The sequence below is a fragment of the Panthera onca genome, chromosome A1 (genome assembly GCF_046562875.1).
Source record: "Panthera onca isolate mPanOnc1 chromosome A1, mPanOnc1 haplotype 2, whole genome shotgun sequence".
NCBI lineage: Eukaryota > Metazoa > Chordata > Mammalia > Carnivora > Felidae > Panthera > Panthera onca.
This window is the reverse complement of record NC_138339.1, coordinates 3,893,442-3,919,452: the sequence shown is the minus strand read 5'-3', so window position 1 is coordinate 3,919,452 and position 26,011 is coordinate 3,893,442. Positions and strand designations below refer to the sequence as shown.

At 57.3% G+C, this 26,011-nt stretch overlaps 1 protein-coding gene across 1 annotated transcript in view; it reads right to left on the bottom strand.

Annotated features, from left to right (window-relative positions):
• Window positions 1-6,536: 6,536 nt before the first annotated feature.
• The window catches only part of ADAMTS16 (ADAM metallopeptidase with thrombospondin type 1 motif 16), a 157,831-nt gene continuing 138,356 nt past the window's right edge, over window positions 6,537-26,011 (bottom strand). The window contains exons 19-23 of the mRNA XM_060634326.3: window positions 16,404-16,605; window positions 16,070-16,264; window positions 14,047-14,271; window positions 6,927-7,074; window positions 6,537-6,661 (exon numbers count right to left, since the gene is read on the bottom strand). Of these exons, the coding sequence (XP_060490309.3) occupies window positions 6,546-6,661; window positions 6,927-7,074; window positions 14,047-14,271; window positions 16,070-16,264; window positions 16,404-16,605 (886 nt within the window). The 3' untranslated portion in view covers window positions 6,537-6,545. The remainder of the gene's footprint in view (window positions 6,662-6,926; window positions 7,075-14,046; window positions 14,272-16,069; window positions 16,265-16,403; window positions 16,606-26,011) is intronic.

Sequence of the window (26,011 nt, the reverse complement as noted above, 5' to 3'; positions counted from 1 at the left end):
GTGCCGTTGAGTCTCCGTCCAGACCGCAGATGAAAACTCACCATCTACAGGCTCAGCAGGAACCCTCTGGGGTTTTCAGCCCCCCGCTGGGGAGTCAGCCGCCTGGACCAGCCATCCAAACCCCCGAGGTCAGAAGAAGAAATCGCAGTCACCGTGAGTCACAGGCCGGAAGCTGACGCAGGCGGGACCCCAGGAGCTCTGCCCAGGCCGGTGACCATGGGTGGCCGTAGGGTGAGTGTGGCAGGCACGTGGGCTGGGGTACGGCTCCTGCTGAGGACCTGGGACAGAAGGACCCTCAGTGCTGCCTCTGGGCTCCTCCCTTAGGAGGTGAGCAGGTAGCCCTGGACACCCAGCTCTGGGGTCCCCGCCCGGCCCCCGGGAGAACCCCAGGGGGCCCTGCTGTGCCCCCCACTTGGAGTCTGGGAGCGTCTGAGTGAACGTGTAAGGATTTCGCCAGGCATCGCCACGATGATCCTTCCAAACTCCCCAGGGCCCTCTTCCAATGCAGGAGCACTTCCCTCCCTTCCAGCCAGATGACACGGGCCTGGGTCCTGTTCTCAGGGCTGACCCACGACCTCCACCGAAGGATCGGTTTAATCATAAGTGAAGTGGAAAGGCCAGCGCCGTAGAATTTCTGAGAAACCTGAAAAATCGAATGACTTTTTTTTTTTTTTTTTTTTATGGATAATAAACCCAACTGCCAGAGAGGTGAAGTGGCTTGCCCAAGGTCACACTGGGGGTCTTTGCTTCTAGGGCAAAGAGTCACCCCTGCGGGCAACTCCGCTCCATCCTGTGTGTCTGCTCACCTGAGAGAAGCTTCAGGCTGGGCAGGTCAAGGCTGCTGTCCCCGGCGCGAGCCGCAGGCTTCCCTCTTTGGCTTTAAGACAGGTGTCCAGACTCGGGGGCAGGTGGATGATCACAGAGCAACAGAGGAAAAAGGCAGGCGATGCTGACCCGCCAGTTGGCTCGGGCACCGGCCTTCTGGGACCTGCCTGCCCGCCTGCCGCTCAGGTGAGGCTGTCGGCTCCGACCTGGCTTTCGGCTCGAGGTAAGACCACGTTCCAGAATGGCTGCCTCTCCCCCCACCAGGCACCCAGGCTGCCCACGCCCAAGAGAACCAGCATTGACGCATCTGAGCGTCCGGCACCGGGAGAGGCCACCCCTGACAAGGCAGGTTTTACTACGCTGCAAATTACTCGTGTCTTCGGGAAGATGCCCTTTTAAAGGGCAGGATCCTGTACGGGGGAAGGGGCTGGTGAATTCCGTGGGTGACAGGGACTCCTGGGACCCAGCAGAGGGAATGAAAGCCTCTAAGAACACTAAGGACCACCCGGGTGGCTCAGTCTAGTAAGTGTCTGGCTCTTGGTTTCAGCTCAGGTCATGATCTTGAAGTTGGTGAGTTCGAGCCCCACGTTGGGCTCCACACTGTCAGTGTGGAGCCTGCTTGGGGTTCTCTGACTCCCTCTGTCTCTGCCCCTCCTACGTGCCTCCTATGTGCAAAATGAATATATAAACTTAAAAGAAAAAGAATGCTCTTTAACTTCTACGGATAAAAAATACATGTAGAAAACTGATTACTTTTCATGTTTCAAACATAATTTGCTGAAATTAATGATATTCGATGTCGGGGCTGCTTTTTATTTGACCTTCAACCTCAGTTTCTTCCTACGATGTTTTCTTGTAAAGGATTTTGCAAACATTGCCAAATGAGGTGCTTTCTCTTATGTCTACGTGACAGCCGCCTTCCTTCCCGAGATAAAAGTCTGAAAAGCCAGGACGGAAGGAGCGGGCTCTCGAGGGGCCGGGAGTCTGTCCTGCGGCCCCGAGGGGCTCAGCGGCCGGGCGGGCGCTCCCTCCCGGACTTAGGGTTGGACACCATTCCTGGTCGCCACCAGCCTTAAGGCGGCAGCCCATGCTTTTCTAGATTCCGCCTACAAGCGAGATTGCACAGCGTCTGTCTTTCTCTGACTCGTGGCACGTAGCCTAACGCCCTCCAGCTGATCCACGTGGTTCCAAATAGTGGGATTCCCTTTTTCTCATGGCTCAGAGTATTCCCTCGTGCGTGTAGACACCTCGTCTTTGTCCGCTCGCTCACCCATCCGTGGGCGCTTAGGTTGTTCACACCCCCCGGCTGCCGGGGATGGTGTTGCAATGAACACGGGGGTGCAGGTATCTTTCCGAGATCCTGTCCGCATTTTCCTCGGGCAAACAAACACCCAGAAGTGGAGGGACTGGGTCGTGTGGTGGATCTATTTTGAGACGACGGTGGTTGCCAGATCCCGGGGGTGGGGGAAGAGGGACATGTTTGAGGGCACACACTGGCAACCGGGAGATGATGAAGTCCTGGGGACCCAGCCCACGGCACAGCGAACCCAGTGACCTCGACACAGCACTCCGGCACGCGAGGGAAGGGGCGAGAGGCTCTGCGTCGGGAGGGTCAAGCCCCACGCTGGCATCGGTGAAGGCCGTGGGCAGGAAGCCAGGAGGGAGCACACGGAACCCCAGAGGGCGGGGGTTGGCGGACGGGGCCTGGGTCGGTGAGGTGGGGGCCAGGCTGGCCTCCTTCGCCCGAGGAGAGCAGATTCGGCGAGGCCTCCACGCTGGTCCGTGGAGGGGCAGCCTCGTGACCACGAGAGACTGTCGTCTGCAAAGGTGACATCACGCAGACTATTCGGGGAGCGTGCCCGGAAGGTGCAGGCACAGGGCCGGGGTGCTGGGGAGGCTCCCTTCACCGTGCAGCCTCCCTGCAGACTCTCCTAGCTGGGGCTGCCGAGCTGGGTGGGGGAGTGTCTTCATCTGCAGGAGTGCTGGGAGAGTCAGGTGGTGACAGGAGGAGAGGACACGGCCTGGGTGACCGCTGTGCACCTGGCTTATCTGCCTGGGGCACTCCCAACATGGCGGCCTTGCTCCCCCCGGAATTCCTGGGGCGGCGTTCAGTCCCAGGCGTGTGGCTCCCAGGGGCATGGTGACGGGGTCACCCCTAGGTGTGGTTCAGCCTCCGGTTCAGCTCCTGAGAGGTGAGCCCAGTGCAGAAAAGGTTCTCTGTGGCTCCATCATGACCTCTGCTGCGAGCTGGGGTGCAAGCAAGAGAAAGGCCACCACAGCCACTGGGAGAGGGGACTCCCGGTGTCCTCAAAGCAGACGACACAGCTGCATGTCAGCGTCTAGCTGGCTGGTGCGTTCCCCAGCTCATCGCGAGGTCCCCGTGACTCCCGTCAGCCCAATCTTTGGTCATGTCCACTCTCGCCCCAGGGATTCGTCAGCAGCTGGGTCAGCGAGACCTCCAGGGCCCAGAACCCAGAGTGAGGAGGCCCCTCAGCCATGGTTTCCAGGATCAGCTCTTCCTCACTCAGCCCTCAGTGTGGCCCCTAGAAAGGGTGGCAGTGAGTGATGGGCATCTGGGGACCCACTCGTGCCTAGAATTTGGACATTTCCTATGAGGGCTCGTTGGGGGGGGGGGGGATCTTTCCCTCTGCACGGATTCTGACTTCATCCCCTCCAAGTACGGAGATTATATTGGGAACAGACATTTTCAGGAGGAGCTAAGTCAGGTTGCTGAGAAAAATCCCACGCCCGTCACTCCTGAGGACAGACTGTCCATTGGCTAGAATTTTCCAGGGCACTGGGGTGGGGGGTGGGTAGAGCTGGGTTCCAGACACGGAGTTGAAGATTCCAGTCCCTGTGTGCGTCTCCTGCGTCTGGGAGGCTCCCAGAGTTCCCAGCGGCAGACATAGGTGCGCTGACCTACAGCCCGCCATGGCCGGCACGGGACGGATGGGGGCCTTCACAGGGGGCAGGCTGTGTGTGACGGGGAAGTCGGCGTATCCCCCCACGGTGGGGGGCCAAGTGGGGTTTCACACACACAGCGCCCTCCTCTCTGCTTGGCACGAGCAATGCTAAATAAATGTCAAGGCACATGCCGCCTGCACCATTTTGTTGCTAAAATGGTGCAGATGAAGGTTCTGGTCAGGGACGAACACAGGCGAAGCTGGGAAGCGCCCTAACCCCTTCCAGGGCACGTGTGAGGCCAGGCTGGGGGACAGACCCAGAGCAGGACATGCCCAGGTTGACGGCTGCCCCTCTCTGGTCGGTCCTACCTCTTCGCTTGCTCACCGGCGCCGATCTCCCCCTCCCCTGCCCGTCCCTGTCCTTGTGACACCTCGCTTTGATATTTCCCAATGGGACGTGAAGTCCTGGAAGGCGAAGCCACGTCCGCCCATTTTCGCACCCTGCACCTGTCCGATGAAGGGTTACTGAAAACAGTAGAAGGATTACTAGGAATCTGTTTGAAGGACACAGGTTCGGGGAGCGGCCCCATTGCCTTGGTGGGTCAGGGAGATTCCTGACGTTCGAATAAGCTGCCCGAGGCCCGCAGGATCCCAGCTCGGCGTCCTCTGGCTGTGGCACCAGTCAAAACCAGACACATTTGCAATCCCGACTTCCTGTGTGTAAAACGGGTTTACGATTACTTCCCACACGGGTGGGCTCGTGTGCCAGCCGAGACGGTATAGGTTTGCTGCGTTACATCGGCAGCTGGGGCTGTCTGCGAGCGGGGCCGCTTCTGGGAGCGAGCGCGGCCAGCCACGCCAGGAAATGCGCTTCTGACAGCGGACGTTCCGTGGTGCCCCATCAGGGCTGGTCTATCCCAGGCCCGGGGGGAGTGGTGTGATGGTTAATTTCACACAGCAACTCGACTGAGCTACGGTTCCCACCCGTTTGGTCAAACTCGAGACTTGGTGTTGCGACGAAGATAGATTTCACAGGTGATTAACATTTAATGGCGAAATCAGTAGACTCTGAGTGATCCAGATGGAGCCTCCATAACGTAGGTGGGCCTCACCCAATCAGTTGAAGGGCATAAGAACAAAGATGGAGGTTTCCCTGAGCAGAAGGAATTCGGCCTCAAGACTGCGACTCTGCCTGCGTTCCTGCCTTCTGCCCTGCAAACTTTGGCTTTGCCAGCGCCCCCCATAATCATCAGGGAGCCAATTCCCTAACATAAAGCTCTCTTCTCTTCCTGTATAACACCTGTTGTTTCTGTTTCCCTAGCGACCGCTGCCTAATAAAGCAGAGAACACAGGGTCAAGGGTTACCCTTGAATGGACTGGGGCACCGCCCACCCCCACACTGGCCACCTCCATCACCAGTCACCTGCCGTCTTCCCCAGAGCCTCCTCAGTGAGGGGCACTATGAGACCAGCTTCAGCACGTTCTGTTGGATTCCAGGGCCCCAGCTCTCTGTCCCTGGACCAGTTCCCCGCCTCCGTGCCAGCCCGGGGATCTCAGGTGCAAAACTCGTGAGGAATCGTGAGCAGGTCAGAAGCAAGTGGTACAATATAAAATTTATTATAAAACTTCAGCAAATATAAATATCTCGGTGCCCATTCCGAATGGAGCTACAGCCTAGGAAAAGAGGACAGAAAGCAGCAACAGCAGCGGGCAGGGTGTCGGGGGCCTGCTGTGCAGCTTTCATCCGGAAATGCTGGCCTTCTCTCCAACCGGTCTTGCAAAACCACCGCAACTCACGGAAAGAAGTTTAAAAACAGCACGACACACAGAAACGAGACCTGGGGTTCTGAGGTGTGCACGTCAGCTGACGTCTGTCCGGGCAGGACCGACCACAACCTCATCAGGACAGCGGGGTTTGGGTGTCACGGGTCACCAGGCAGCTCTGGTAGAACCTGGAATTAATTCTATTGTTTTGGGAGAGAAACGCAGGAAGGAATGAGTTGAACAGAAAAACACTCGCTTGTAAATACCTGGGAAGGACAGAACAGAGGATAGAGAAGTCCTCTCCTCCAGCTCAGGAGTCTGAAAGGGAGGGAAGCACCTTAGCACGATTTCATGTCTCCTGTTTCCAGGGCAGAGTCTGTGATGGGGACACAGAGTCGGGAGCCCGGCCTCTCCCCGGCAGGGCGGCACCCCTCAGAGGCGACACCCAGCTCTCGTCCCAGCAGCAGGTCCCAGCAAAGAGAAGCTCGCTGCTGGGGCAGGCCGAGGCCGCCCTGGGGACACCGCCTGGGAGCTGTCCCCGCCAGCTGCTTCTCCAGAGGGAGGTCAGTTGTTCCAGACCTTGGGAAGGGGCCTCCTCGGCCGGAGGGAGGCCGGCATACCTAGGGGCAGAATTTCTTCACTTATTCCTAATTCCACGGCCTTTCCTTCTTTTTCCAAAGCACCACACATTTAGCGTTTACCAAGTTCAGCTCCTTCCGTCTTTTTGACCTGATTCAGCTGGAGCACAAGGGGGAGTGAGCATCACTGTGGGTCCGCAGCGTGGGCCTCCTGCCTGCCTCCATGCTTCAACCGAAAACTTGTGTGCACGTGTGCCCATGCGTGCATTCAGACCCACGATGTGCGCACACACACACACACACACACACATACACACGCGCGCGTGCACACACACTCTGTCCTGACAGATGGCTGAACACAGTTCTCCCAGCCTCGATGTCCTCTGGCCAAGTTCCGATGCACAGCGCACAGCTGACGGGGGCTGAAGACGCAGCACCCCTCGCGTTCTCCGCCCTGGATGGGGCCCCCCGGGCCTCACAGGTTGGACGCAGAGCAGGTCTTGCAGCACCGCTCGCCGTAGAACTGGTGGCTGCACATCCCCTGCTGGGGCGCCAGGGGGCACCAGGGGAAGTGGTCTCGGCAGGCGCGGTCTGAAAAGCAGCGGATGCCGCGTTAGCTGGTGTCCCGGGGCAGGGGGAGGGGAGGGGGGGGTCCCACAGGCGCTGAAGCTGCTGAGGGCATCCCTGCAGGGGACACTCACCGTGAGCCGTTTTGGGGCAAGTTGGAGGCGGGCATGGGAAGCGGGGAATGGCGTAGCAGGTACCCCACGTCTCAGGCCCACTAGGAACCACTCCGGAAACCTGACAGCGCCACCCCCGAAAAGCCAGGGCCAAGCCGAGGGGCCCGGACACTCACCTTTCTTCTCTGCGATGGGGCAGAAGTGGGTGTTGCAGGCCAGGGAGGCTGTGGGCTTCTGGTGCACGAAGCAGCCTGGGGCCGGCCGGCCGCCCGCCAGGCACTGCACGGCCCTCGTCTGTACGCCACCCCCACAGCTGGCCGTGCACTGCGGGAAACAGGTGCACAGCAGTCACCCACGGCCGCCGGGTCGGGCCACCCTCCCTTCCAGGCTTCCCCCTGCACCCAGATCCCCGGCGATTGTGGGGGGCTGACCAGATTCTGGATTAACCCCAGGTGTGGACACAGGAGACAAGGATCTGGAGCTCTAAAACGGCCTTGAGCTGTCCATGGTCTTAGAACACAAGGAAACTGGTGCCTATCTGAGGGTACCAGGAGGTCCCCGGGGCCTGCCCAGGTGACGGGTCAGGCATCAGAAACAGTTGCCCTACACGGACTGCAATCACCAAGGCACCTTTTCTGGGGCTCTTTCCTGGGAAAAACTTGACAAGCCAACTACCCCAGAGGCTCGAGAAAACCAAGCCCAAATTCCCGGACTCTGGATGCCTGCTTGGAAGCGGTGGACCAGTAGCCCGGATTCGAGGGCATCCTCCTGAGGGCGTTGTTCTGCAACACGTAGGCCCTGCCACCGAAGGCAACCGAGCACAGCAGAGCCAGGAGGAGCCTCGTGTTTGGCTCGCCCTTCACCAGCCGGCCGGACGCATACCCCACCGACTAAGAGAGCGGGTCCATCCAAGCTCAACTGGGCGCAAGGAATCAGGGGATGGGCGACAAGGGGGATAGAGCAACCAACGCCAACAGCAGCACGTCCGTCCAAAAGGCGAGCTGTCTGATGTCTCAACTGAATTATGTAGATTGTGCTCAAACAAGGCTCCTGGTTCAAAAGTGTCCAGAACATAGCCGACGAAGGAGCACCTACAAGAAGACGGGGTCAGATGACACCGGGGATGCCTGGGGTGGGCGAGTCAGACGGTTGCTGTGAAATGCAAGGACAGATCCGTGCGGCACCGGGGCACGCACGACACGGGCTGCTGGCCGAAACGCACGAGACTGCAAGCCGGGAGCCGTTCAAGTCAGCGAGCCCCGGGGCTGGTTTTCCAGAGCTGAGGTCAGCTTGCAAGTGAGAAGCCAGCGGTCTCCTGCTTCCTTCCGGGGACGTGCTGTGAGCAGAGGCTCCGTCCAGGTGGCTTTTTTCAAACCCCCTGGGGTAGGCGCTCTGATGGCAGGAGTCAACATCTTTGTGGATCCAGAGTCCTGGAAAGTCTGACGCTGGGGGGCTCGTTCTTTCTCTTCTCTTCCCCTCTTTAGGTAAAGGCTGGCCGGGCCCCTGGCGGGGAAGAGCCAGGCTCCAGCCGATAAGCACGTGGGGCTGGAACATTTCGGTGAGGTTCACCCCCTTCTCTCCAAAAACCAACCTCAGCGACAGCCGTCAACAGCTCAGACTCAATACATGACTACAGCAACCGGAATAAAACGTCACGAGCGGGTTCGTGTCCGGTTTCCGAATTATCAGGCTCATCCACGACGGAGACAGATGTTCCTCGCTGCCTGTGACGTCCGTCTGAGCGTTCGGCACCGCCACACCTCTGGTCTTTGCGCTTCGCACTCTAGGGCCTTCGGAGCCCCTCCCGGCTGTGCCGCAGGGTTCACGCTGGCCACGTGTGTCCGTGTCTGTGCGCGTCCACTACCTCTCTGCTGAGAGCGGAGTTCTTGTCATCGGCGGCACGGCGCGGGGCTCCCTCCGGTCCCGCTGATGACGCGTCTAAACTGAGAAGCAAGAGATCTGGCCATCGTCTTTGTCACGGAAACGGTGCTGAAATCATTAGGAAGGGAGTGGATGCTTTGTCATCGACTCCTGTGTTCACAAATAGGGGTCCCTCAGCTCCCAGGTGCCAGGCGCTGATCTAGGTGCCAGGGACCGAGTGGTGGACACAGGTGAGTCGCTCCTCCTCAGGATGTAACGTCCCGACTCGAGCCGAGGTCCTTCACACTCAGTGAAACAGACCCTGGAACCTGGACGGCAAAGTCAAAGCTGATGGCGTCTTCCTCAGCCTCATGAGGTTTAGCTTGCGCATTTGAGGCAATTGTTCCCACCGACGGCGGGACGCTGTGCTGCACGGCGACCTGCGCTTGTCTGTCAACCTACACGTGACCACAACTGCGGCAGACATCTGTCCGGACCCCCGGCTGCTGGCTCCAACCCCCCGGCAACGGTTCTCAAACTTGAGTGTGCATGTGAGTCACCTGCTGGCCCCACCCCCAATCTCGAACGTCAACAGCCTGGGGGGGAATGAGAACCTGCATTTCTTTTTTTTTAAAATTTTTTAATGTTTATTTATGTTTTAGAGAGACAGACAGAGACACAGAGAGAGACAGAGGGAGACACAGAATCCAAAGCAGACTTTAGACTCCAAGCTGTCAGCACAGAGTCTGAGGCAGGGTTCGAACTCATGAACTGTGAGATCACGACCTGAGCCGAAGTCCTGACGCTTAACTGACTGAGCCGCCCAGGTGCCCCGAGCACCTGCATTCCTAGCCACGGTGCTGCAGTGCAGGCTGGGTCATGTTTGGAGAGCCACCGCTCTAGGTGATCAGGACCCTGTTGGCCAAGGCCCTTTCCTCTTGTGTTTCCATTTCGGAGCCGACTCAAGTCACGTCCAAGTCTGATGAGAGCGTGTGCAGAGCTGGTGTGCGGCCCGACGCGACCAGGGGAGCTGCAGGCTCATAAAGGGGCCTCTGTGGTCACCGAGAGCCACATGCCCTGCTCCCCACCCAGCCCGGCCTGCCCGGCTTACTTCTGCCCCCCTTCCAGGGTCCCTGCTGCAGACTCGCGGAGGGCCCGGTGCCCTGACTCCAGAGAAGCCTCGGGTGGGCTTAGAGCCCTTGTGGGGCAGAGCCCTTGTGGCTCTGCAATGTTCACAGAGGTGTTTCTTCAAGGTCGCGCCTCTTACTGATGCCAAAACTCCCAAGGGACCAGGGCGCCTGGCACGTGGGCCGTTCTGTGTCCGTCTGCTGAGGGGACACTGAGGCAGCTCCTGCTTCCAGTGCGGGTGGGCACAGAATGGGAAGCAGGCACATCGCCCTCTGTGGGGCGTCCCTGGGCTGGTCGCTCCACCGTCCCCAGCTCTTCCCGGTCCCTGGACCCCGTCCCTCAGCTCTGCACACCTGCCTCCCTCCCCTGGGGCCGGCGGCCACTCACAGGTGTGCTGAACTCTTTCCAAGACCGCCCAACTAGACTAGGGGACTCGGCTGTGGGGAAGTCAATGCCGGGTCCAGGGGGACGGTCCCCCCACCGCGAGGTCAGCAGGCTGGGTCTTCTTGTCCCTCCAGGATGAAACAACCTCCCCGAAAGTGACGGCCTCTTCCCGTGTGTCAGTCTCCTGCTTCCGGGGGTCTGACTGCAGGACCCGCTAAGCACATGTTTCCAGAGCCCTGTAATCCTGGAAAGCCTCTCCCTTTGGGGTTTCTTCTGTTTCGGTAACAGCCCCTGAGTCTTCAGGGACATCCTGTACCAGACGCACAGCATACGCCCTGAGAGACGAGTGGGGCAAACTGATCCGGACCCCTGGTCATTATCAAAAAATCCAGACAGATGCATTTTCACAATAACGTCTGGCTCTGGGTGTGTTTTAAATTACAAGGATCACTCTTCCTTTGTGCCATTGGCCTCAATGGAAAAAGGCTGGTGACGCCTGCCGACCGGTAGCTCCAGGCGGATACTCTGGCTGGCTTTATCCCAAGGCACATTCCTGCCCCCACGTTCACGAGAACCACGAGCACCACAGGGCGTCCCGCTGGCCAGGGCTCAGGTCCAGAGTCAGGGACAGCAAGTGAACAAATCCACCATAATGCCTGAGATCTCACACCTTCCTTTTCCCATCGTGACACTCCTCCTGGGAGACGCTCCTCCCGTGTCCCCCTCCTGGCTGGGTGCTCCCTCTCCGAGCCTGCAGCCTCTGCCCACCCCCCCCCCCCCCCGCCCGATCACTCACCACTGTCCCAGAGAGCGGGTCTACTCGGGTCAAGACGGGCTAGCGCAGCCCTCAACGGCCTCGTCACCACAACCTCTGCTCTGAACACAAACGGAGCAGGGAATTTTCGTACAAATCTAGTGGCTTACAAATACAGACTCCCTCCGACTCAGGCAGTGCATACTGTGACCCTATCCGGTAATGTCAGCAAGAAGGTCCCTGATCCCTGTGCACCACCCAGAACTGGAAGACGAAGAGAGCAGAGGAGCAGCGAATTCTTAGAGGTGGGCAGGCAACTGGATGTCGGGGTGCGAGGAGCCTGTGCATTCTGTGTGTACCTGTGTGTGTGCATGCCTGTGTGTGTACCTGTGTGTGTGCATTGCCTGTTTGTGTGGGTATGAGTCTGTGTGTGTACATGTCCGTGTCTGCGTGCCTGTGTGTGTACCTGTGTGTGTGCATGCCTGTGTGTGTGCCTGTGTGTGTACCTGTGTGTGTGCATGCCTGTGTGTGTATCTGTGTGTGTGCATTGCCTGTTTGTGTGGGTATGAGTCTGTGTGTGTACATGTCCGTGTCTGCGTGCCTGCGTGTGTACCTGTGTGTGTGTGCCTATTGCTTGTGTACATGTGCACGCCCACATGCATGTATGTGTGTTTGCTACAACTTTCTTTTATTTAAAAAATTTAAAAACATTTTTAACATTTATTTTTGAGAGAGAGAGAGACAGAGTGTGAGCAAGGGAGGGACAGAGAGAGAGGGAGACACAGAATCAGAAGCCGGCTCCAGGCCCCACGCTGTCAGCACAGAGCTTGATGTAGGGCTCGAACTCACAAACTGTGAGATCATGACCTGAGCCGAAGTCGGACGCTCAACCGACTGAGCCACCCAGGCGCCCCTGATACAACTTTAATATTCCTGTCCTAATAACTGCCATGATGGAAAACCATATTGATCATCAGTGACATGGCCCCTTGCCCCCCAGAGCCTATGGGTTTCCAGGTCAATTGTGCATCCCTGGAACGAGCTAGGCCCCCCCACTCCATCCCAGAGGACACACTTCCATCTCTGTCATATAGCATCAGACAGTCCAACAGGTGTTCACTCGTAAGCCATTCCCAGACCAAATCAGCATGGGAACCGCCTGACCCTAAAGCCCAAATGACCAAAATGACTGAGGTCGGTCCTACTAGGTAACCTTCCATGAAATGTGATGATAAGCAAAGCCATTTAAATCAACAGAAACCCTGAAGATCACGTGATAGAAACCACGAGCTTGCAAGGGTTACAAGAACGAGCCTGTCGGGGGCAGCCTTCAGCCAAGGACTGGCCATCCATCACGGCCGACAATTCCCCACCATCTGAGGGCACAGTCTTGAGTGTCAGTGCTTACAACACATAAAACCCCTTGAGTTATTACTCCCAAGAAGGAACATTCTCAGAACATAATAGATGAATCACCCTGGATAAAAACTTCAGGCAGCTTATGATAAAAATGACTTATTAGACAAACGCACCGAACATTTCAGACTGGAAAAAGCTAAGCAGGATGTATTTTCGGCTTTAGCTTTGGGGGTAAATGAAATGATGAGGAACCTCAGTTTTCTGAATTTTCCCGCGGTCTCCGAATTGAGCACAGCGGTGTGAATCCTGGCGTGGCCGGAGGCTATAGGAGCCACTGGAGCCACAGGAAGGAGACTCGGGGTCCCTGTTGACAGAAGGACCGTGGTCTCGGGGACCACCTCTGTGTGTCTCTGACCCATACCTCCCAAGGGGCAGAGAAAGTGAGGCCTCTGCCCCAGAAGCAACTTCACTCAGCTTGTCCGCTCGGCTCTTGCTTGATCGAAGTGGAAAGACCACGCACCCACAAGAAGATCAACGGGGGCCGCCTGGGAAAATGCTGTAGTCGTTGATACTTTTTGTCCATTTAAAATAGAAAATGCTTGAGAAGGATAGCGTTCTCAATGTCGCCTGCTCCAATAATTTCAACTAAATCATTTCTCATTTAAATACTTTTAGGAGGGGGGTTCATAGATTTCTAAACGCAAGAGCTATTTCAGGTTTGAAGACCCACAGACCCAGACGCTGGACCACGCGTCAGGGGTTCCGCGTGGGGGGCGCCCAGAGGCTGGTGGCCACCCCACATCCTTCACCCTCCTTCCCTCTGTCTCCTCTACCTTCTTATCCTCTACCTTTTATCTCCTCTACCTTCAGAAAGAGGAGGGAGGCCAAGACGGGCCGCCATGTGCAAATTAGAAAGAGCTCACTCCTCTGGCCAGGCCAAAAGATGAGTCAGAAAACACTCCCTGCACCTGCTCATGGGGACGATGGACTGAGCGAGAGCCCCTCTCTCCCGGGCAGAGCAGCAGAGAACAGACTCCTCGGGGTTTGGCCAGTGGGAGTGGCTCAGGATGTCTCAGCCCCACACACCCCTCGGGCCTGGGTGCCCCCTGAGCCAAGAGCAGAAATACCAGCAGGAGAAGAAGGATGAGGGGACCTGGGACAGGCAGGGCTCCGAGATAAAGGCTGGCGGGCAGAATCACACGCAGAAAGGGGAGCCGAGCCCCAAGGTGAGGGTTACCAGGAACCCAGAGTGGGAAACAGGGAGAATAAAGAGGGGATGACCACTGTAACGGCAGGATTCTTCCCTAAAGTCAAAGGCAGTGTGCAAGGAGTAAGGGGGGTGCCAGCACGGAGGAGCTCCGTCGGCCTGGGCTGGCCTCGCCTGAGGGTCCAGGCAGGCCAGGACGGTGCAGCGCGCCGGACCCCCTTCCCACGTGCACGGCCTCGGGGTTACCCGGGTAGGACCCGCAGTCACCGACTTCCTCCAGAGCTCGTCCTTGGTCCCCGTTCACACTCACCTCTGGGGAAGTCTGCCCAGCTTTTGCATAAAACGAAAGCATGATGTTTGCCTACACTTAAGTGGGTGACGACTTCGAACAAGGCCCACGTGCCCTAAAAGGGTCAGTGACATTTGGAGCCCAGCCTCGGAAAGCTGTGCCCGCACCCAGGAACCTGGGCGTCGCACCTGCTCTGGAGAGAAGGGTCGGGACCCGGCTCTGGGGGTTAGGGGGGCACCCTTTGCAGACGCGCGCCCGCCTACGCCAGCGGCCCACCCCCAGGGCGGGAAGCGTGGTCACGTAGTGTCGCCCTACCTGAGACCAGGGCGAGGCAAACCAGCTGGCCCGAGGCGGGCCCGCGGCTGCATGCGGGGGGTGCCTGGGACAGGGAAACGGGGCGCAGGCTCGCTCTAGCTCCACACTTGGCCGCGGCAAGTGCAAGCACTTCTTTGAGGCCAGCTCTCGGTACTTCCCAGAAACGTGCTTTTCAGCACATTTCAAGAATCTTCTCTGTGTTCCTCGTTCACACGTAACAGAGCACTAAAAATAAAACAAAAGCCGTGAGCGAACAATACTTCTCTGGTGGCGGCTTTTCGCTACGATCGGTGAGTCAAACTGTCTTCGGATGATGTCCGCTTGAGCATTTATGTAACTGTGACAACTGAATGAGATTTATTGGACCTTGGCATTTTAAAAAGGCATTACGGTGTATCACGTGGAGAGGAGGATGTGAAGGCACAGCGTTCGGGGGCCGAAGGAGGGGCAGGGCAGACAGAAACCATGAAGGGAGGAATTCCGAAGCTATCGTTTCATGAGAAGATAACACGTTGGGTTGCATCTGACACTGGAATGTGCGGAAACGTAATACAGCGCCCGCCCCCAAAGCAGGGACCAGCAGGGGACCCCCGGGGCTCACGAGTGTGCCTCAGAAAGCCAAGAGAAGGCGGCAAGTCTGCTCGGGGCACAAATGCGTTCTCTCCCGGTCAGGGGGTGCTCTGAGTCCGGGGCAGACGGCGCACACCGGGCTGAGATGAGAGATCCGGGGTCACTGGGTCTCCGGAGAGAAATCCCCGTCCCTCACGACGAGGCCTGGAGCTGGCGAGTGGGGGACGCTGTGCTGGGCAGGTGACTCCGCCCGGGCTCAGCGTGTGCAGATCACATCAGCACAGGGGCCCGGGTTCCGGCCTCACACTTGTGCTCGGGCTGACAGGTGTGCGCCTGTGTGTTTCCTGCACTGCGGGAGCCCGTGCCCTGTGCGGAGCTCAGTCTCCAGGGTGGAGACTTTCCACCGGGTGGCTTCCTTCCCGTGGGCTCGGCCTTCAGGGACACGCACAGAACATGCAGTCAGTCCTAGGAGAGTCTAGGCTCCCGCCTCCCAGTGAGAGAGAACCAGAGTCCCCGGCTGGCAACTGGCAGGCTAATTCCAGGGCCTGGATGGCGGTGGGGGGGGGCACGGATGGAAACAGTGCCTCAGTGAGATTCCAGGCCCGGCTGGATCCATCCTCTGTCCTCCTGAGCAAGGTCATTCGAGGTGTGGGTGGGAATGAGCCCAGCTGGCCCGAGGAGGCCGGGACAGGGGAGCTGCTCCGGGATTAGTCTCTCAGTACCCTGCGCGGGGTTGACGCTGCAGTTCCGTGGGCTGCTCTCTTTCTGGTGTCCTTTTTGACCCTAGTGACACCTACACGTCTGGGTTGAGGCACAGGGAGATTAAGGAGCTGCCACCACCCTCAGGGAGCCCCTGGGTGCCCGTGGCACAGGTGTAGGGGCCTGGCAGGGGGCCCTTCCCAACACCCCCTCCCCAGGGCCGGACTGCGCTGGGCACCCTCACGTGGGGTCACGCCACCGTCAACACTCATGTTCCCACCTGTTAGCGTTCGGCACACTAACAACACATCAATTCCTGCAAAACCAACATGAGCAGTTTCTTCCCCAAGTGCGGCAACTGCTCACGGAAACGGCTCAGGAAATGGTCCTCGTCTCTTCCCAGGGCAGGCCGCCTTCTTCCCGCTCTGCACTACAGGGACACGGCCCCAGGAATGGCTACGGCTGCCCTGGGGCTCAGTGGGTCCCCAGGACCCCGTCAGCGTGACGAGCGCCCCCAACCCGTCCTGGCCTCGAGACGGGGTGGGTGATGGCCTCGTGGATGCCGCTGGGCGAGTGGTTCGAAGGATGTGATCAGAAAGTCCCTAACATGCCAAGGAAGGGAGACTGGAGCCCCAAAGGGTGGCCTGAGCTGGAGAACCCAGACTCGGAGGAAGAGGAGCGGGAAGCAGTGAGAGCAGCGGAGGGGACAGCTGGTCGACCCGGTGCCGAATGGACCGGCTCCAGGAGCACCCACCTGGGACCAGGCGGACACCAGCCACTGCAGCTTCTTGTGCTTGTGGCAGCGCTTAAGCAGACAGACTTCGTGAGTCCTAGGCTTGGGCTCGGAGCCGCAGACCGCGTCCGGCAGCAGCTGCGGCCTGGCCACGGGGCTGGTGCTCTTACAGGCCACGGACCTCTTCCTCCACCCCTTCCCGCAGGTCCGGGAGCACTGTGGGAAGAAAAGGGGCCGAGTCTCAGCGAGACGTCCGTCGGACCCACCCTGACCCCCCTGCAAGGTCCAACCCAGTTCTGCGATCGGCAGGAGGGGACCCAGCTGCCGCCCCCCACACCAGCCCGGTCCCAGTTACCTCCGCCCAGGGCCCCACGCTCCAAGCGGGCGGGCAGCTCCGAGGCTGGCAGGCCTGTCTGCTGGACGGCATGGGCTGCGGACACAGGCTGGCCGCCACCCGCTCGGACGCGAAGCGTGCCCGTCGCGTGCACTGGACGAGGCGGCTCTGGGTGCCCCCACCGCAAGGCTGGCTACACGTGCTCCAGTTCCCCACGGACCAGCTGGGAGGGGACAACGGCACCTCGGTGAGGGGCGCCGCCCGTGCGGGAGACACGGCCGCGCCAATCCCACCCACGGCCCACAGGCACACCGTTGTTTCCAGTCGCTCGGCAGCCTCTCCGGTCCCTGCTGCCTCTCACCTTCCCGATTAGCCCTCCTGCCTGTGTTTCTCTCCTTCCCTGCTTTCAGTTCACCGGCACAGTGCTCTCTCTTCCCCTCTAGCTGGCTTTTAGGTGGGACGCTTCACGCACGTGCAAAAGGAAGGCCCTCTGTGTCCCCATCCACCCGCCTGCAACGATCATCAACTTATACCTCCAAACCCTGCAGCACATTCACGAAAATTCCGGATGCATGTGGATTTCAATTGCATCTCTGCAAGGTGCGGACTCTTTGTTGTTGTTTCTAATTTTTTTTTAACTTTATTTTGATAGAGAGACAGAGAGAGAGAGAGACAGAGAGAGAGAGCACGAGTAGGATAGGGGAGAGAGGGAGGGAGAAACAGAATCCCAAGCAGGTTTCACACTCAGTGCAGAGCTCAATGGGGGGCTCGAACTCACAAACCGTGAGAGCATGACCTGAGCTGAAATCAAGAGTCGGAGGCCCAACCGACTGAGCGACCCAGGCACCCTGAGGATTCTTTGTTGTTTTTTTTTTTAATTTTTAAAATGTTTTTATTTATTTTTGAAGGAGAGAGAGACAGAGCACGAGCCGGGGAGAAGCAGAGAGAGAGGGAGACATAGAATCCGAAGCAGGCTCCAGGCTCGGAGCTGCCAGCACAGACCCTGACGCGCGGCTCAAACTCACGAGCCGTGAGATCATGAGCTGAGCCGAAGTCGGACACTTAACCGACTGAGCCACACAGGCGCCCCTCTTTGGTTTTGAAAACATAACCATAATACCTTCGTGGCACGTAAAACATTAACGTGATCCCTTACTATCATTAAATATTCAGTGTTTCTTTGCCAACCGTGTCATAAATGTCCTAACTTGTTAATCTGCTTGGTGGAATCCAGACAGAGTCGGTCGGCACTTTGCAACTGGCTGGTATGTCTTTCTTCTCTTTTAGTCTATCGGCTCTTTCTTAATGTATTTTTCTATTGGATTGATTGGTTTTAGACACGATACCGCTCGCCTTGCTGAGTCTCCATAGTGGCTTCTGATGATCGCAGGAGTCCCCACATTACATCTCTGTGGTTTCACTTAACATGTTCTTCCGTCCTCTGTACTTCCTGTAACTTAGCAGCTGGATCCAAAGGCTTGATTGGACTTAGGTTCTATTTATTTATGTATGCCTTTTTTGTGAGAAGACTTCAGACGTGAGAACTTCCAGCAGGAGGCCCGTAATGCCTGGTCATCTTTCTTTCAATTTGATAGAAGCTGTCGAGAATGTTCTCCCTGAAAGCAAGTTTTTTTTTTTCTTTTCTGATTCTAGAAGTATTTCTTGTTGATGTGTATGTCGGCCGGTGACGGAGGGGGGATGGCGTTGGGTCCAGGCTCAGCTGGGGCGCCGCTACTGGGTCTCAGATAATCCCGCAAATGTCTACGAAGCCGCCCACTGGCTTTGCACCAGCCCATCTGCAGGAGGGCCTAAGATGCACGCTCCGGGTGGGGGGTCATCTGAGGCAGGAGGGGCAGGAGAGGAAATGCGGCTCAGAGACAAGGGTTCGTGCGGCGAGAAGGCAGCCATCTGGCCTCTGAGAGGACACGACGACTCTCACTCCTAGTTTCTTCCGTTCAGAGTGTTCAGGCAAAACTTGGAAATTCCGCAGGTAACTCTGAGGCCCGGCGGGCTCCATATTGGCTCTAAGAGCCTCCTCCCACAGACTATACCCCGACAGTCACACGTGAGTCCAGGAGAAGCCAAGAACGCTTGGGGGAGAGCTTGTGAGACGCCTCTCGGAAACACCCCGTATCAATGCGAGAGGCTCTGTGAGGACTCCAGCCGGGGACCCAGCCGATGCAGACAGACACACAGCGTGGAAGATGGGGACTGTCCAGAGGGGACCCCTGGGATTATCCCTCACACTCAAGTCTTCAGGGTCGCTCCCTCTCTCTCTGAGTACGGCGTACATTTAAACAATTCTATGTTTTTGGTTTATTTATTTTGAGAGAAGGAGCGAAAGCAGGGGAGGGGCAGAGAGAGTGGGAGACACAGAATCTGAAGCAGGCTCCAGGGTCCGAGCTGTGAATGCAGAGCCTGATGCAGGGCTTGAACCTATGAACCGTGAGATCATGACCTGAGTTCAAGTCAGATGCTTAACAGACTGAGCCACCCAGGCGCCCCCATTTTTTTAAAGCATAGGTAAGGGCAGGCAATATATGCAACTTAAAAATTTTTTTTTGGTGTTTATTTAGTTTTGAGAGAGACAAACAGAGAGCGCGCAGGGGAGGGGCAGGGAGAGAGAGAGAGGAAAACACAGGATCCGAAGCAGGCTCCAGGCTCTCAGCTGTCAGCACGGAGCCCGTCACGGGGCTTGAACCCATGAACTGTGAGATCATGACTTGAGCCAAAGTTGGACGCTTAACCGACCGAGCGACCAAGGCACCCCATATGCAACTTTTAAATTCTGCGTTTTAAAAATTCAATGTCCCAAACAAGCATTTTGCTTACACTGCAAAGCCTCCGTGAGCGTATTTTCAGTCTCTCATGTTTCACTCTGTGGACCGAGGTGCAGGCCCATCTAAGGAAGGTAACAAAGGCTCCCTGCTCCAGGACGCCCATGGGCACCAAGAAGCCTTACCAGTTCTGGGGCGCCGTGCCTGTCAACACGTCTGAGCAGAATGACCAGGACTTTTCCTCACGCTCTCAGAGGGGCCATGACCCAAACACTCTTCGAGCCAATGCCCGGACTCTTGGGAAAGTTGTCAGGACAGATTAGGCGTTAGGCTGATGGGACGCGGAAGGGGTCCCACCCCGGGGCTGGCGCCTGTGGCCGGCTCGTACTATCCCGGTTTTACCTACCTTCGCCTGGAGAAGGCCTGAACTATTTTATACCAAGTGTTTCTCCTCAGTGTCTTCTACTGTGTTGCTAAGAAAATTACCAAGAACTGCAATGCAAAGTTGGAGTCACCTAAAAAGAAACGGTTGGGTCTGTGGGAATTGTTCTATATCAACTGTGGGAATGTTTTCATTCTTCAGTGTCAACGAGATAACTGTGTTTCATTTCATGTTAAGCCACGTAAGCTCAGCATCCTCGTTGTGAAAATTCCATTTCCAGCCCCGTGGCTGTGATGGGTTTGCACTGGGAGCCTCCAGCTGCTTCTCCGTCGCCTCCCCCCATTTCCTCCATGCGCTCTCCCAGCCCTGTAGGCCTTATAAATTGTAACTGGTGTATCCACACTGGGGCCGCCAAGATGTCTTGGCCGCTCTCAGGCTTTTCACACCAGCTCGTTAAGTCTTCTGTCTCCGCCATCTTAAGTCGTTCCAACTGGGTTCATCCATTCTCTGCCCTTCTCTTCACTACACGTCATTAAGAAATCCTCCCGAACAAAGATCAACTCACGCAGCGTCTGGAAACGCCAGGTGCCTGTTTTGTTTCACAGGCAGAGCTCTGGGGAGGTGTCTTGATTTCAGCTCATGAAAGAGTCAGAATCCACACAAGCTTCTGTGCTGTCTGTGGGTTCCGCGAGCAGAGGCGAAGGTGTGCCTGGTCGCTAACCAGTGGCCGTGCCCGGCCGGCTTTGTTCTGTTCTTCCCAAGTCCACCAACCAGAACAAAGCAGGTAGCCGGTATTCCCCGAATCAGCCGGCCTTCCCAGGCAGGACCCGGAGGACGCCGGTGCCCGGCCGCCACGGTACCTCCCCGCCGAGGGCTCCCCGGCAGGGCACACCTTCCCGGCTCCCACTGCCGCTGGAGGAAGTGATACAATTTACAGCTGCTGCTCAGCAGTTCAGGCCGGGACCCCTGGAACCATCTGTTCAACGGTCGGCCCCCCTAACTATCAACAGCCATGACCCGTTTCAGAATAACATGACTTTCTCGTCTCCATTAAAAAAATAATCACGACATTTTGGTTTCGGTAATTTAATGTTTCCTTTGAAAATGCAAGTTCCCAGCAACGGTATTTGAGGCAGCTCCCAGGCGGCCACGGGGTCTTAACGGCCCCTGGGACTCGGAGGCTGAGGCAACAGGGACCACAGGGCCCACTGTTCACGGCCGGGCCCCAGCCAGGGCCACCCTGGGGCTGTCACCGACTTCGCATCAGGAAGGCTCGCAGACAGCAGACAACTGCTAGCTTCGTTTCAGGAGTGAGATTCCGTTTCTTTTTTCTGTTTGTTCTCTTTGGAATTTCAAGACTGAGCACCTGCCCGTTGTTCCATTTTCAGGGAGAAGTCTTGACCTTCTAGGAGCATCTTTCGAAAACGTAAACGCTCGGAATAGTGGCCGGCAGAAGCCGCGGGAAGGCGTGATAAATCATAGGCACCCACGGCTGCACTTGGTCCCGGGGTGAGTGCCGGGCCCGGGGAAGGACGCCACTGAAATGCAGCTTTAACCACGGGGCCGCCGCTCCGCTCGGTCCCACCAGGTACCCGCCACGCCCCAGCGGGCTGTCCTTTATTGATTTTGAGAGACGGATCAAGAGAGCACGAGCGAGCCGGGGAGGGGCAGAGAGAGAGGGAGACAGAGACTCCCAAGCACGTTCCGAGGTGTCCGTGCAGAGCCCGACTCAGGGTTTGAAGTCCCAAACCGTGAGATCACGACTTGAGCTGAAATCAGGAGTTGGACGCTTCACCGACGGAGCCACCCAGGCGCCCCCTAAACGGAATGTTTTCAAGGTAACAATGCACGTCCACCAACAAACAGACGCCAGCTGGAAGAATCTGTCTTTCTCATAGGAAAAGAAAAATCAGTCACGAGTTCACTTAAGGAGTGCGGGCCAGCCGTATGCTGAAGGCACAGGGGTGGAGGCCAGGGAGAAATGACCCCTGAGGCCACCTGGCAGGATACCTCAGGCCCTGGGCACCCCTGCCCCGTCTGCTGCTCTGGGAATTCACCACCGGCCTGTGTCAGGAACGATTCACCAGAACCCGATGGTGCCAGCCACTCTCCAGGCGCGCTGAGAACCAGGCGCCCGGCTCTGAAGGAGCCCATGACCTTGGTGCCCAGGTGTGAAAGTGAACGGTGCCCAGGTAGCCAGAATCGCCCGACAAACAGATTGTGCCGAACTCGCGCTCGGGCTTCAGGGGCGCTGCCCTCAGTCCCCGGATGCTTCCAGACTTGAGGCTCAGGCACATCAGAAATGGCGGCAAGACGCCCGGGCCGTCCGCACCCTCTGCCACGGTCTTTTTGCCTGGACGTCTTGCACGCGTCCTTCTAGAGGCGGTGCTGGGGGTTGGTCCCCCCCCATGCCACCTCAGAACTGCAGACCCTTCACGGACACCTGTTGGCAAGGTCAGGGGCCAGACTTCCGAAGCCAGGAGGCCTGGACAGGCCCTGGCCACGGGCACTGGGAGGCGTGTGACCGGGAGGCTACTTTGTTTTGTTCAGCCTCAGAAGTCAAACCGCTCTGTCCGACCTGTGTCCCCGATGGAGAGATTTACGACGAGCCAGACGTTGGCAGGGAACTGTGTTCACCCCTAACCGCACTCACGGTGTCTTCGCCCAGCCCCACAGGGCCAAGCTGAAGGACATCAAAGGCTCACTCCAGAAGGGGCGTTAATTTTATGGACTGTGAGAAGCCAAGGGTATGTGAGTTTTTATTATTCGGGGGCCGACATGCTATTTGTACCAGATTTTCCTGTCTCGCCATCCTGCCGTCAGGTGTTGTCTAAAGAAGAATTAGGAGGATCTGTGGAGCTCCCATGTACGTGGGAAAATCAGGGACCGTGGAATCTGAGGCACACACAGGCTGGAGAAACTGAGCCCGCCCTCCCGTCCCCCCCTTTCTAATTCTGTGCCAGCAAAAATCCTTCCCCTGAAGGTGCTCTCTCTGCACACCACGGAGAGGGTCTGCGTGCTGTTAACTCAAATGCGAAACTCACGAAAGGTCACAGGGCGATCATTAGAGTCTGTGTGACGACGACGTGCTGGTCCCCTGTGCCGCCACTCCCGCACGGAAAACCGGGAACAAGAGGCTGAGCGTCAGAGCTGGGAAGGACTGACTTCACCAGCCTGCCTTACGTAGGGGGAAACTGAGTCCCGGGAAGCGAGGACAGCCGCTCACGTGGTTGCAAAGGCGACAGGGATGGGTGGGATGCCAGGGCTGCTCTCTGCTTGGAGGACGAACGCCCTTTCCGTGGGGGAACCTCCCTCCCGCTGCTGTCCACACCCGTTCAGCACCCGGCCGCCGAGCCAGCTGCCTACATGACACACACTTGTGCGAAGAGTGAGCAAATCTGGGTGGTGACTACACAGAGCCGACAAGCCGGCAATCCCTGCCAGGCTGCACCCGGAGCCGGGCGCTGCCGGCGTGGGAGGTCCGCCCTCCACTCAGCCGGGTTCACCAGCCCCAATTCTCATGCCCGGGGAGCGTGCAGAGGGGCCGACGGGACCTCGGTCTCTGCCTGTGGCCCAGCCAGTGCGAAGGCACCGGTTCCCAAACTGCAGCTGGCTGGTGGGGTTCTCCAACACCGCTGCGTTCCTGGTCTCTCCTCCCTTCACAGGAGTCAGACCTCAGGGATGGGCGTCGGGAGTGTGGACTTTTACAAATCCCTCCCTTCCCCGGCCTTGTGGCCTGGATGGCGAGCAGCGCCAGAAACACGGACTCGAAGAAAGGCAGGTGGCCCCCGCTCTTTGGAAGGGTTCAGGGCACCTGCCCCTGCAGTTTGTAACTGCCCTCCTTCCCCCCTGCATTAGTGTCGAACTGATGTTATTTTTGAACTATTAAGAGAATTAGGACGGGCGGATAAAACCCGGGGCTGAGAAGCCTGGTGAACAGATTCTTCTGGAGGAAGGCAGGTACCTTCATTCCTGATCGCTGATGATTTAGGAGAGCCCACCCAGGTTCCCCTGTGGACCGGGGCCCCGGTTCTGTGTAGCGCTCCTGGTTGTTAAGACCGGGCCCCGGAGCTGGGTCCTGGCCCCAGACCCGGCAGCTGGCTGATGGGAGTGCAAAGTCGCCTAAGCTCAGGCTCCTTCCCAGAAGGACCATCCCGGAACCCAAGCAGCTGAGGAGCTGGGCCGGACCAGACCTGCTTGCTTGTACGTGGACGCTTCCAACCTTGAAATAAAGATCTCTGACAAGGGAAGGTAACCATGCCCAGAACTGATACTTTTCCAACCTTCCCAAACAACCCATCTGGAGAAATGTGGACACATCCCCGTCCAAGCATCGCTCCGTGGTGCACAGTCTTGCAGACGTACATTTTATACTCGGCCGTGGCAGGCTGTGATGAGGGATGTGTTCGTGACGGGGGACACCACATGGCTTACAAAGATCCCTCCTGTGCACCTGCCCCCCAAGCAGATGGCTGGCTCTCTGCCGGGCGGGGCCGATATAACCTCCTACCTGAGACGGGCAGGTTCCGCCCTCAGGAGGACAAAGCAGTTGCACACACACTCCTGGTGAGTCTGCTTTCTCTGGACACCAGACACACTGCCTGCCACGGGCTCCTCCCTGCCACTGGTTCACTGCCAGCCTCATGACAGCTCTCCTCTCCACTTACTCTGAACTGACCCGCCAGACTCATCAGGTCTTTCCACTCTCTTGGAGAAACACCCCGGCCACCGCCCACACCACGCTGAGTGCCGGGTGAGTGGGTCGCCCGGGATGGTCAGCATCCCTCCGCCACCACCCGGTGACATGGGAGCACACGCGGACCCAGCCGAGCCCACCCTCGGGTCGGCCTCTGCCAGCTGAACTTGGTATTGGAATTACGTAACATAATTAAATTTGGTGTAGCTCGATGAGACACGAACACGAAAACCGAGAAGCCCGTTTCTATGAAAACGAAGTTGAATCTCCAGAATGACTCAGTGCAGACCAGTCATTAAACAGAACTGCTGTCCGCTTAGGGCGAGGCTGAGGACAAACTAAAACATGGAGAAAAATTAAAAATGTAAAATGATTTTGCCTTCACATGACGGGACAAGCTTCAACTTTCTCTTAAAAAAAAAAAAAAAGAAAAGAACCCTCAAACAAGGCACCGTAAGTAATGGGCATTTGATTGCAAATAATCAGTTCAGATCTTTAATAAGCAGGCCCTCCTCCCAGTGAGCTTTTGGCCATAACTGAAAGAACCAGAATGCAGATGCACACTTACGGGTTTTAAGTGAAAATAAAGGTTCAGTGTGTGTGCATGTTGTTAAGTGATTTTTCCCTGACTCCACTTTTTCCATCAGTGGGTCGAATGCAAACCTCTCTTCTATCTGGTGAGAAGCCCTGAATCTTGCTGGGGGAGCTCCTCGCCCGTACGAACCCCTGCTCACAGAGCATATACATGTGACAGGAGACGGGAACCAAGAGCAACAGCCCCTACCTCTGCCCCTGCTGTCCCGTGTGCGCATCTCAGGGAGCGGAACCCTCCGGCTTCCTTCCTCTGGCCCCGTCCACGTCCCACCAAATCTACTGCTGAGTCTCCAGCAAAGCTGCTGTCTCCTGGACATCTGGCTGAAGCCAGGTCGGTGCTGGTTCATCTTCTGTGCCACTTGGCTGGGCCGTGCAACCCAGATATTTGGCCGAGCACTATTCTAGAGGATTCTGTGAAGGTCGGTTTTGGATGAGGTTAACGTTGAAGTCAGTAGAGTTTTGATCGGTGGTAGATTGCCCCCTACAATGTGGGGGGGGGGGGGTGGGGCTCGTCCAATCCGTTGAAGACACACGCATTTATCTTGTAGTACCTCTGAGTGATTCTCTGACACGGGCAAAAATAACGCGCTAAAGGGATCACGGATGTTGAAAGTATGCAAATTTAGGATATTCACACTTAGGAGAATTCATTGAGATAGTTCTGAATTACATTGTACAGAAGGGGGATGGGGGCTGAAGGAATATGGAACACAATGCCCACCCCCTGCCCCAGGAAAGGTGAGTGAATGAATTTACTCATAATCTAAAGAAGGGAAAGCAGATGCTATCTCGATGACACTAAACTAAATCAGAGATGGCCCTGGACAGGTGTTCCTTGTCTCTCCCGGGAACAGAACAAAAGCCAGGATCCTTGATGGAAGACTGTGGGCGTCAGGATCTCTGGGGGAAGGTTGGAGGGAAGAGAGGCCACCGCTAGTCCATTTCCCAAACCCGGTCTTTCAGAGAGAGAGGGATGTGGATACTTGAAGTCCCGAGAGACACTGCTGACGCTCCTCGAGTCGTGGAGGTAAGGAGAATCTCGGGGCCTCGTAAGCTGCTTCTGAGAAACACCAGAGGGAAGTGGTCCTTCCCCCACTTTGTTCAGAGAATGCGACCGTGAGGCCACACACATCGCGCAAACGTCTGGAGAGCGGGCTGGGGCATCACACAAGTTAGGCAA